Below are 11887 nucleotides of genomic sequence, written 5' to 3'. Positions count from 1 at the left end.
CCGGCGGAGCTGGAGAAAGCCGCCAGGTTTCCAAGAGCCGAAAGGTGAAGGGGCGGGGGCGGCCAGAGCCGTTTGCCCCGCCTCCGCCCCGCCCTCTGCCCCGCCCCGAGGGAGGGGCCTCTGCTCTCTAGCCCCGCCTCCCAGGTGCTGCGTTCTAAGGCCTCTGCCCCGCCTCCTGAGGAGGAGCCCTGTCGCCTGGCCCGGCCCCCATCCCGGGAGCTCCAGCGCCTGGGCCCCGGCTTCGAGAGGACGTCCTCGACTGCTCTGGCCGGATCGTGAGGTGGGAGTTGCTCCAGCGCCTCGGCCCGCCTTCAAGGGGAAAGCCACCTCCTAGGCCCCGCCTCCAGGGCGAAGCTCCAACGACTCAGCCCCGCCTTTGGGGAGGAGCGTCAGGGCGTCAGCTCCGCCTTTGGGGCGGAGCGTCAAGGCGTCAGCTCCTCCTCCAGGGGTGGGGCGCCAACGCCTCGGCCCCGCCTTTGGGGCGGAGCGTCAAGGCGTCGGCTCCGCCTCCAGGGCGGAGCTCCAACAACTCAGCCCCGCCTTTGGGGCGGAGCGTCAAGGCGTCAGCTCCGCCTCCAGGGGTGGAGCGTCAAGGTGTCAGTTCCGCCTCCAGGGGTGGGGCGCCAGCGCCTTGGCCCCGCCTACAGGATGAAGGCAGAAGCCTCGCCCGGCACCGAGGCACGGGGCCCACACGGGGTCCGCCGCGTCGGAAGAGAACCTCAGTTCCGGGCAGTCGGAAAGTAAGGTTTGCTTCCTAAGCCTGCTGGGAATTTAAAACGCCTAGCAGGCGCAGAGGCCGCAGCCACAGCCGGTAAGGGTTAATTTTAGGGTGGCCGTCAGTGTCTTCTCCCCGTCCTTTCCTGCCCTCGTCTGGGACGTGAGTTCAGCTCCTCCCGATGACAGGCAGAGTCGACTGCAGCCCCGAGTGATCACTTACCACGTCAACCGCTAGTTTTCTCGCGGTTTCCCATTTATATCCTATTCCGTTCAGCGCAGTTCTCCGTTGCTCCCACTTTCTTGCTCTCGCCCACCCCCCAGCCCCGTTGCACCCAGGTTAACAGCCTTCCTTTCTCACGGGAGGCACTCCCTCAGCAGGGCTCAGTGTGCAGCCCCGCGGTGGGAGAACGTGGAGGGCCTGCCTCCAGGACCTCCCAAGCGGCTAACTGATGCCTCTGCAGCTGCACAGGACTTCACACCGCCCGCCAGGGAAGCTGCGTCCGGGAGCGGGCAAATCCAGCCGAGCCAGCCTTGGAGAGGCAGGGCTGAAGCTCCCTCTAAGAACTCTGCCGGATGCTTCTGGTGCTTCACTGCTGGGCAAACTGTTCTCTTTTCAGAAGCACATGGTTAAGAATTGGGTACCCTTAGGGTAAAAACTAACCCCAACTATTAATGACAAGATTCTCAACAAACAAGACCCAAGAAACCAAAAACCCACGGCTTTTTCATCATGTCTAGTCAATCCTTACCAGCACATGCAAGAGCACTGAAGTGAAGAAAGGAAATGGCTCTTCAAGTCAGAGCAAGGCATTCCAGAACCTCAACCTGTCCTCTTTATGCATTCAAGGAACACTATGCAAATGCTAACCTGTAAGGTGGAGGTTGAGCCCAGGTTTGTTTCGATTTTGACGTGAGCGTGAAAAGGCTTCGCGGTGTATTTTCTCCCAGGAAAAGATATTTCTAGGTCTAAACCCCATTTTGAAATTATTTTTTTTCTGCCGTAGGAATTATTAGAGCACTTTGAATTTAGTGTGAGGAATCCTCCACTGCACTTTTTAAGATATCAGTTACCTCAAGAACTTATTTTATTACTTACAAAAGGTGCTCTACTGTTACATAACAATGAAAAGGATCCACCGAGAAGCCAATATACCCGGGTAGTGTTACACCAGTGAGCAAACTTGTCTAAGGGTACATGGGAGAATTCTTTATTAATTCAAAACATTTTAAGAAAACCAGTGTAATGCATATGCATTTTACAATAATACCCATAAATTTCCACAATATAGTTAAAATGAAAACACCGGTTATTTGATGTACTTTAAAAACGCAGATATACTTAGAGACTTCTGAGTTTTCTTACATTATTGTCATGCTCAAATCTATTACATGGTAAAAACTGTAGCACTTTCAGGAAATCTATTATTGTACATAGGTAAATGATGAAATTGATTCACCGTAATAAAAACCCAGAAAAACTTAAGCTGCAAAAAAAAAAAAAAAAAAAAAATCTGGATAATCTATTCAATTCTGAGTACCCACAGGTGTTTTGGTATTATAAAGTAGCCAGGCATGGTTACTCTCTTATTCATGTACTCAGAAACTTCTTGTGGTCCACTAATAAGTATGTAGGATGAATACAAAACATGGAACTAGATTACTGAGTAGAATGAGCATGGAAGTAAGAAATTGTACACGTTCCAAATGATAAATTTCCCAGAAGTAAAGTCATTAAAATACGCTTTAAAATCACACACAGGCAACACTGACAAACGGGGAAGCGTGAGGGACAACATGAGCGCTTTACACTGCAGCGTTGTATACATTGCTCTGTACGTGCTTAGGGAAGCATTAAACATGAGTAAGAAGAACCTTTGCTACAATTGCTCGGATACACTTTGAACCCAGTGTGTGTGGGGTCTAGGTGAGTACACAGGAGGGAATCAGCTGCACTTTTATTAAGTGGGTATTCAAGCTAACACTGGCTTGGAACTTGATCCATTTCACTTCCTACATCACTGTATTTTCTTTATAGGAGCTGTTAGTAATCCTTTAACGGAGCCTAGTATTCATGCTAAGAAGCCTTCCGGAATTGTTCTTTGTTTTTCTTGCTCAGTGTAAATGCAGAGTCTCTTTGGGTCCACTTACCTCTAAGACACCCTCTTTGCATGCATATTACGTGACAGCAGAGAAGCTGTACTGAACAGACAATGCTTAAACAGGTGATGGGGTGAACAGCAACAGCAAAGTGGGACCAAAGCAAGGTAGCTACCCTGGTAGCATGTAGCGTGTAGCCTTTGATAGCATGTAATAAGGTGGCACTATCCAGGGCTGGAAGGTGGCTCAGCAATTAAGAGCGCTTGCTGCTCTTACAGAGGACCCTGATTCAGTTCCCAGCACTCACATGGAAGCTCACAACCATCTGTAGCTCCAATTTCAGGGGACTTTTCTGGCCTCTGAGGTACTGCACATGTGGTCACATATATACATGAAGACAAAACACAATACACATAAAATAAAAAATAAATCTTTACAATAACAAGAACAGAATCACACCATTCCTTCCAAAAGCCAAAACCTCGTGTCTAAACATGAGAAAACTAGACAAATCCCAGTCAGCAGAGCAGAGCTGTCTGTACAGGAGGCATCACCTATACTCAAAACTGTCAAGGTTCTGAGAAAAAAACAAAAACAAACCAAGAACGTTTCTAGAAACTCACAGCTGAGAGGATTCTAAGGCGAGGTAAGCACGAATGATCACAGGTCACAGGATGGAAGGGCAGAGAGAGACGACGTTAGGTAAAGCAGCAGGGTGCTGGAGTGGAGCACAGACTCAGTGAGTCAACATCACTTCTTAAGTGTGACTGATTGCTTCCCAGAGCTGAAGAGCCCAGAAGGGCATTCTGTGCTATCACTACTTTTCCCATAAAGCTGAAGGTATTTCAAAATTTGATGAAACTGTTAATGAATACATAACCATTTTTATTAATTTTTCAATTTGCAGTTTTATGATAGAATTGACAAAAAAAATCACACTACTATTGAAAGGATTTTTTTTTGCAATCATGCTTTATGAAATTAATTTTAGCTCTATCATCCACTGATATACTTGGTATATTGGTAACTAACTGACTTGATTTTATAGTATTCTTATCCTTGGGATTGTTGGTTTTATTTCCTATGTCTTTGTCTTTGAGTGTGTGTGTGTGTGTGTGTGTGTGTGTTTGTGTAAGAAAGAGAGAGTATGTACGCACATGTGTGCATACTTAGATTTTTAAAGTATGTTTCAAAAATAAGCAAAGGGAGTTGGGCATGGTGGCACACGCCTTTAATCCCAGCACTCAGGAAGCAGAGGCAGGAGGATCTCTGTCAGTTTGAGGCCACTCTGGTCCAAAAAGAGAATTCCAGGACAGCCAGGGCATTTATACAGAGAAATCTTGTCTTGAAACAAACAAAATACCTCCCCAAACAACAACAACAAACAAAAGAAGAAAGAGAGAGAGGGAGGGAGGGAGGGAGGGAGGAAGGAAGGAAAAGAAGGAAGGAAGGAAGGAAGGAAGGAAGGAAGGAAGGAAGGAAGGAAGGAAGGAAGGCAAGCAGAGGGCAAAGGGAAAGGCAGGTGCTAGGGAATAAAAGGAAACAAGATACAACAAACATCTGTATGAAAATGTCAGAAGGAAACACTTTTTAATGCTAACCTAAAAATTTCAAGGAATAATAGGGAGCAAGTACAACTGAAATGACTGGCTACAAAAAAAGATCTTCCTAAAAAATGTGGCTATTACTGGGCTAAAGAAGTCTGAAACATTCTCATATGTAACATTATTGTTCCCATGGCCACCCAATGATCAGCATTCTCCATTTTCAAATTCGGAAACAGATTCAGAAGAGATAAGTGATTTTTCTACCATCCCTGAATATAAGTACAACTTGAAATCTTCTTTGTCATTTCAAAAGGAAATGTGCCCAAACCTAAGACAGTTTGTTTAATTATTGGTTTGAAAATAAATATTTCTAAGTATTTAAAAAGCTGAAGTGCTATAATAAAGGTATAAATCAACAGAAAAAAATTGCAACAGGAAACATTTAATATTAGACATGAGGGAGAACTGAATTCCAGGTTATACTCATGACACTAAAGTATTACATTTGGTTATCATCAGTGCTTTAGATATGTGCTGTTTCTAACTCAGAGCTTTTGTGACAAGAATCAAAAGAGTCCCCAGCCACATTTGCTCAACTAAGGCAACACTCCATTTCCCAGTATTTTGCCTAGAATGATGATTTGGTATAGTCTCTTCAACTGATGGAAAAGCATGTCTCTATCTGTAATATTTTTAACACCCAGAAATCAGAACCAATACTCCTCCACACACAATGTGTGTTGCAATGATATTATAATCATGCAGACATGTTCTGAAGTAAGGTTTGGTATGTTTTAGGTAAGTATTTGTGATTGTGGCAAGTGAAAAATTACTAAAATTATTATACATGGTATACTGATTTCTGATGGTAGCATTTTATGTTGACCAGAAATTTAAAAGTAGAGAAGAATACTTAAATAGATTTTAAAAAGTAGACTTTGGAGATTTGTCATTAACTGCCAATCTAAATAGATAGGTAATCCATTCTTTTGACAGTCTTTTATTTCAAAATATTGTGCCAATATATAAAGCTTAAGGTATTCAAAATTCATGTTATGTCGGGTTCTAGGCATATCTTCTATCTGTTTAAAAACAAATTGGTTATTTTTCAAATTTTTAATTTTTCTATGCTTTATTCCTTTAAATCCCTTTCATCTAAAAATCCTTCACCAAAGCACCTGATATTTTTTATTTGTTGCAAGTGTAGTTTCCACAATTACCATGTGAGGGGATTTTTGAGACAATTAAAGAATTGTAGCAAAAAAGCATAAACAAATTAAGATTCAAGTATTGTTTTAACTAAGCTCAATGGGGAGAGATGTATATCTGTTTTCAACAAAAAAGCCTTTATTTCTATAGTCCTTTGACACTGGGCTATCAAATAACTATAGCACATACTTTATGCTGGGAGGCATTGGCAGGCACTAATAAATGTTCCAGGCACAGTGACTCACTGTAGAACTGGTCATATATAAATTTTGTAAGAATTTTTAAAGGCCATATTATAATTTTGACGTTTGTGTTTCATAATTTTAGCATCAAATTCTATCTTGCTTACATTCATACGTGCCTTGTTATGCTGTCAGAGCATCTGTGCTAACTTTGGGTAACGCCATAATAAGACAGAGCAAGAAGAGTCATCTATCCAGTGTCAGCATGTCTATGTGTAAGATCCACCCATGAAGACGGCTGTCTTCAAGTCAGCTCCGTATGCATCATCTACACCAGATACTTTCCTGTCCATGATAGACACGCCTATAGACAGGTACTCTAGAGAGTGCATTCACCTCTTCTGTGTGCAGTAATGGGTTCTAACAATATACAGTGTTATCTTGGCAATCCTAAACACAAGGTGCTTCATTTAAAGTGCTTGTATTTCCCCAGGGAGCAATTAAATCAAACTTGAAACAAAACAAAACAAAAACAAAAAACAAAAACAAAGGTTGTGCTCTTTAAACGGTGGCAGAGACACCAGTTGAAGGCTTTTGTTTTGTTTATTATAGATCTGTAATTTAAACAGAAGAAAGTATATCATAGTTTAAAAACCAGCATAGTCACAAGTCCACAGACACACTCTTCAAAACTTGCAACATTCTGAAATAAAATAAGAAACCATTCCCCGAAAGATGAATTTAGTATAGAACTGATGACACAGCATAGCTAATGACATAGACTGCACAGATCTGCTCTAAAACCTTCTCACTGAAACTTCTTAACCAGATTCCAAAAGGACACAGCAACTTTGAAATACAAACATAGCAAATGCCTAGGTTAGAGACAAGGGCTCTTCATAAAGGCCTGTAATTACATTTGGTAAAATACTCAATGCATTGCCAAACAGACAACTCACCTAGTAGCCCAGAGCATCCTGTAAAGATAGCCTGTGACAGTAGGTCACCAGCACCCACAGGCACAGGAATATAAAGTCTACAGCAAAAACAGTTATGCATGCAGGGTGTCATAGTATATTACACATCTGGTCCTGTGCACCAATTCTTTGTGCCTCAAACACAGAAACAAGTATGATGCTATACTATACATGTGTACACATCATAGTATCATAATAAACACTAATCAAGAGAATGATTAGATGATTTAGAATGGTGGGATTTCACAATAGAAGCAACAATGCTTTTAAGTTTTCTTGACTCTTAAGGAAAAAATAGGAATTTTTTTGTAAACATCTTCATTACTGTCTTTTTTTCAACATATTACTGAAACTATTCAAATAGTAAATGTCTAGGCGACACGAGTCAAGCATATCTTAAACACACTAACACTGTCAGAAAAAAACCACAGGCATTTGCTAAAAGATGACTATTATAAATATTTCTATCTTGCATTTTAACTATGTTTTCATAAATAATGTATTTAAAAGTGCTGAACGTGGTGGGATAGCCAGCGACGCCAGTGTAAACAGAACGTTTTGTTTTCTACTCTGCAAACTGCTTTTTAAAATCCCATTTGTCAAACACTGCAACAGTTAAAATATTTGCATAGGGAATAGGTAATAGCCCTTTAATCATAGCTCCTGAATTCTATATAAATTAGAAAATCATATTCACTTAAAAAACAATTCTTGAAATGTTTTAAATGTATGGAAAAAGAAAGATGATGCCAACCTTTCAAGTAAAATAAATTTGAAAAGAAAACTCTAAACCTGCTTTTTAAAAAAATATGTTCAAGAAATTAAAAAAAATGAGAGGTAGTTAAAAATGACAAATAAAACCTATAATTTTAATATCATCCTTAATATAAGGCCAGTATTCTCAGTGGATATAAATCTTTTTAAATCTTTTGTTTTTTTTTTTTTTTAGGTTACTCAATATATATTCATTGAGTTTAAGATTAAAAAAATAGTCTTCAGGGGATTTTGATATTGAAAGGTAAGACCTTGATATAAATATGACATTGATTGTAATTTTGGTTTTGTGCACAATACGATACTGTTCTGAAGGTCAGAAATACATGCCAAGGTCAGGTGAGTATTTCATGTAAAGAGCTAATGTAATTATAAAAATAATATTGGCAGCTAAAAGAGTTGAGCACTATACTGCCTTCTAATTATGGATGAGGGTTAATAATTTGTTTTCTAACAATGTTAAAATAAGTCTTTCTTGAGAGACTACATGAATACAGTTAAGATCTGACATCAAAGGTTTTCTTCTTCATAATCCCTCATAAAATGTCACTTAGGAAAAATATACACTTTTCACTGGATTATATGTCCAAGGCAAATACGCCACATGCCACACACGATTCCTCGAGATGTGTTTACAGCGCGACATGTGGGCGTTCCTTTCCTCAGTCTTTTCCCTCACATCCCAAACTGGATTGTCGACTTGTTATGGTTTTCTTACTGACATACGTAAGTTTACACATCTCTTTTGTACCTGTAGAGCCATTCTTTAATAAGTAAATTACAGTGTTGGGCATTTGACATATACATAGACTCTTCCCTTCTTTTATACCTACAAACAAACTCCTGGAATTTTCAATGAGATAGGATATCTGCAGATTGTTTTGTGCTTTTTAGAAATTTTCTTACCATTGTTAATTTTTTTTTGTTTTCTTTTTCTTTCTTTCTTTCTTTTTTAAAAACATAACAAACTCTTCTGTAATGAAAATGCCAGAATTTGGGCAGTGAACAACCAGAGGCCTCTCACAATTAAGATCCTTCAACAGGCAGAGAAAAACAGCTTTTTTTTTTTTTTCATGTACAGAAAAATTGGCTTCAGAGTCCGTGTACTACAAACAGTATGTAGCATGGTTAAATATCACTGTCACATGTTTAAAATAGCCTTTTTTTTGTATCAGATTATGCGTAAAATGCAAACCACAGCCAATTTGTTGGCAACTGTTTCTAAGAGACCATATTGCACAAAAGTCCTTAAATACAGATACAAGGTATGCTACTGATTAAATAGTACAGCTAAGTGGCAGACGAAGCGGTTTTGCTTTGCACATGCAGCCTCTGGGGGGGGGGGACTAGGGGACCTATCAGAGGGCGAGGAACACAGTTTGCTTGCAAGTAGAGCAAGTGTTAAATCAAACAAACTTAATTTGGCAATTCATTGCCTTATATAGGCTTTTCTCCAAATGGAATCATGGATAACCTTGATAAAAATGGAGACAAAAGACCATCATGGTTGTCTTTTTCCCAGCAGCCAGCCTGTAGTTCTCCAGGAACTTAATTTCTGATATTATTTAACTACTTTTATTTCCCATCCCAGCCCTCTGAAATGATTTTTCTTTTCTTTTGGCCTTTCAAATAAAAATTAAGATTCAGAAGTAGAGGTGGCAGTACTTTCGACAAAAGTTTTATAGATCTGCGAGTTCAAGAATCGTGGGAAAGAATCTCTGTGCATTAGGGTGTAGATCTGAAGCTGGGCGTCTTCGTACATGTGCGGGCTGGGGTCCAGCAGGTTCCTGTTGATCACCTCTCGAACTCGAGAATCGAGGCTGACCTAAAAAGGGACAGAAGCAGATAATGTCCATATGGCTTTCAAACAAAAGACCTCAATTCAGTAGCCGTAGGTTCATGACATCTCAGAGAGGCTTCATAGATTTAGTCTTCCACCAGAGATCGTCCTTCCAAAGGCTAAATAAAATAGTGGTTTATGATCCCCCCTCCTAATGCTGAACAACTGAAAAGTACTCATTAGCTTCATATGTCAATGGTTTCTCCAAGTCAAGGGTAGGAAAACAGAAACAGAGGTAGGCTTAAAGTCCTGTCCAAGTGAACACATCTAGGAGACATCTGCAGAAGATCTCTAAGATACAGAAACTAGGATAATGAGGTATAATATTCAATAAAAGAATATTCAGAGTGCTTACTAAAATTACCAATGCAGTGTTGCTTTAAAAGAATACAGAAATTAAATTCATTAAGAGAGTAACCCATCACATGCCCCTAACACTGGACAATTCTTTTGGGACACAAAGGATATGTTAGAAAAAAAGTAGGGACAAGCACGAAGGCCATGGTTAGAGCAATGGATCTGTTCTGAAAGGCCACATCAGAAAAAACCCTGCCTAAGCGGGAGGCTTCTATCCCACAGCACAGCCAGAGGAGGAGGATGAAAGGAAAAACCCCACAGGAGACAGAATAATCACCCAGAGTGCTTTCAACTGTGAGCAGGGTGTTGTCTGAACATCCACAGCCTTTCATGTTTACACCGAACCCCGTGGTGTAAGCATGTTCAGACAGCCATCTTGGTTCTGGCTGCCTTTCTCCTGCACAGACAAGACTCCACAGTCTGCACGCCGTCTGCAGCAGCCTCAAAATGAAGCTATGCAGATCTTGCTGTGTTCCTGAACCCAGTGGATGAGCATGGTAGACTGAGAAATTCACTCAAGGGCAGTTTGCTCCATTTGTTGGGACCTGAGATCAGCAACTAGTTTCCTCAGTTTGATCCAACGAACTTAAGCACAGACAAACTTACCATCTCCTACAAGTCTGTGTTGTCAATTCCATGCAATTAAAAACATATTTTGCAAATGAACTCTTTACTTATTATTATTGTTATTGTTATTATTATTTTGCTTTTTTAACAGTTTATTTTGAAGGTCTTTTTAAAAAACTAAAAGACAATCTGAGGGGAAAAAAATTGCACAGATGACAGCCATTAAATAAGTGTGATGATTGACAGCCAGGTGTGCTCTTTTCTGCAGCTCCAGAAGTGAGTTCTGTGGTCCTGAAGGTTCTTACACTTCCTGGGTGCCGGGGGGAGGAACCAAGGCAGTTAAATCTGCCCTGTAATTGTGTACATCTATAGTAGCAAACAAATGTCTCTTTTCTTCCCAAGAAATCCATTTTGAGCTGTGCCTTATTTTTTAAAAGGTATGATGCTAGAAACTCAATGGGATTTAGTGGTCTTTCTTCTGCAAGCACAAGTCCCTGTAGTAAGATAGGACTGTCTGGTCCGGGCAGGCATGGGTGGACAAGGACTATAGATCCCCCTTCTGTTTTGATGACTCCAAAATAATCTTCTCATTTTCAGCTCTCCTCTCAGCATCGTCTGTGAGACGGTACTCAGAGTGAGGGTTTTCTGCAACCTGTGTCTGTCCCTCCAGCATCTGCTCTGACTCCATGGTGGACCCTGCAAGCTGCAGTCAACATACCAGTCCGCACCAATGCTGTCACTTTTCTTTTCTTTTTCTTTTTCTTTTCAATGCCAGAGTAATAAAATGAGTAGTGCTCTCCCTAAGCCTTTTATTTTCTTTAAAAATATGTTTGTTTTCACCCTATAAAAATAGCAGCATTGAAGTTTAAACTGGCTTATCTCACTCTGAAATGTCACTACCACAGCCTTAGTCTTGCTCCTGTGCTCTGACTTTTACACTTGAGAGGACTTCATGGCTTAGTAGAGAAGGAAACCTGATTTGTGGCCAAGAAGTGAGGCTCATTTACTTCCCAGGAGCATAGTGACACCTATTGTAACAGTTGCTTGTCAGTAGCTGGCATCACATTCGGTGGTGTTATCTTAGGACAGAGCAGTCACTTTGGTCATTACATTTGTTGAAACCTAACATTATATTTTGAAAATTAATAGTAATGAAATACCATGGTAAACAGTGGACAGCCCAGCATTTGGTATTCTGCAACAATGATGTATTTTCATTGGCCTTTGGAGAAGGGAAATGTTTACCCCTTCCTCCTACAGGTTGCTTTTGATCCGTGTTTCATCACAACAACAGAGAAACGTGGGCAGAAGGTTTGTCACTTTGTTGAGAAAATATTGGTGGAAGATTCTGGAATACCAGTGACATTTTAATAAGAAAATCGGGGTTGTTGAGGAATTCATTGGAAGCGAAACAGCTGAGGTCACCTCAAGGCAACTGAGTCACCAGTAGGGACTGGAAAGGAGAGTCTATATGTTATCTGTCTCGAAGGAATGAGGGGAGAGAGGATGACTGAGATGTCCAGTGAGAGCCTGACAAGGCACAGGTACCTACAGCTCCAGGGGACTGCAGCCAGGCACTGCTCAAGAGGCTAAACTCAGGAAGGAGAGAACTGGTGTGGA

General features: G+C 40.9%; 1 protein-coding gene and 1 pseudogene across 1 annotated transcript in view; both read right to left on the bottom strand.

The window, feature by feature from the left end:
* Positions 1-6336: 6336 nt before the first annotated feature.
* Positions 6337-11887, bottom strand: part of Rgs17 (regulator of G protein signaling 17) — a 98512-nt gene continuing 92961 nt past the window's right edge. The window contains exon 5 of the mRNA XM_021661952.2: positions 6337-9328. Within this exon, the coding sequence (XP_021517627.1) occupies positions 9140-9328 (189 nt within the window). The 3' untranslated portion in view covers positions 6337-9139. The remainder of the gene's footprint in view (positions 9329-11887) is intronic.
* Positions 9704-10955, bottom strand: LOC110564487 (protein dpy-30 homolog; annotated as a pseudogene).

This window comes from Meriones unguiculatus, chromosome 20 (assembly GCF_030254825.1).
Source record: "Meriones unguiculatus strain TT.TT164.6M chromosome 20, Bangor_MerUng_6.1, whole genome shotgun sequence".
NCBI classification, from domain to species: Eukaryota; Metazoa; Chordata; class Mammalia; order Rodentia; family Muridae; genus Meriones; species Meriones unguiculatus.
This window is presented reverse-complemented; position numbering and strand designations above follow the sequence as displayed.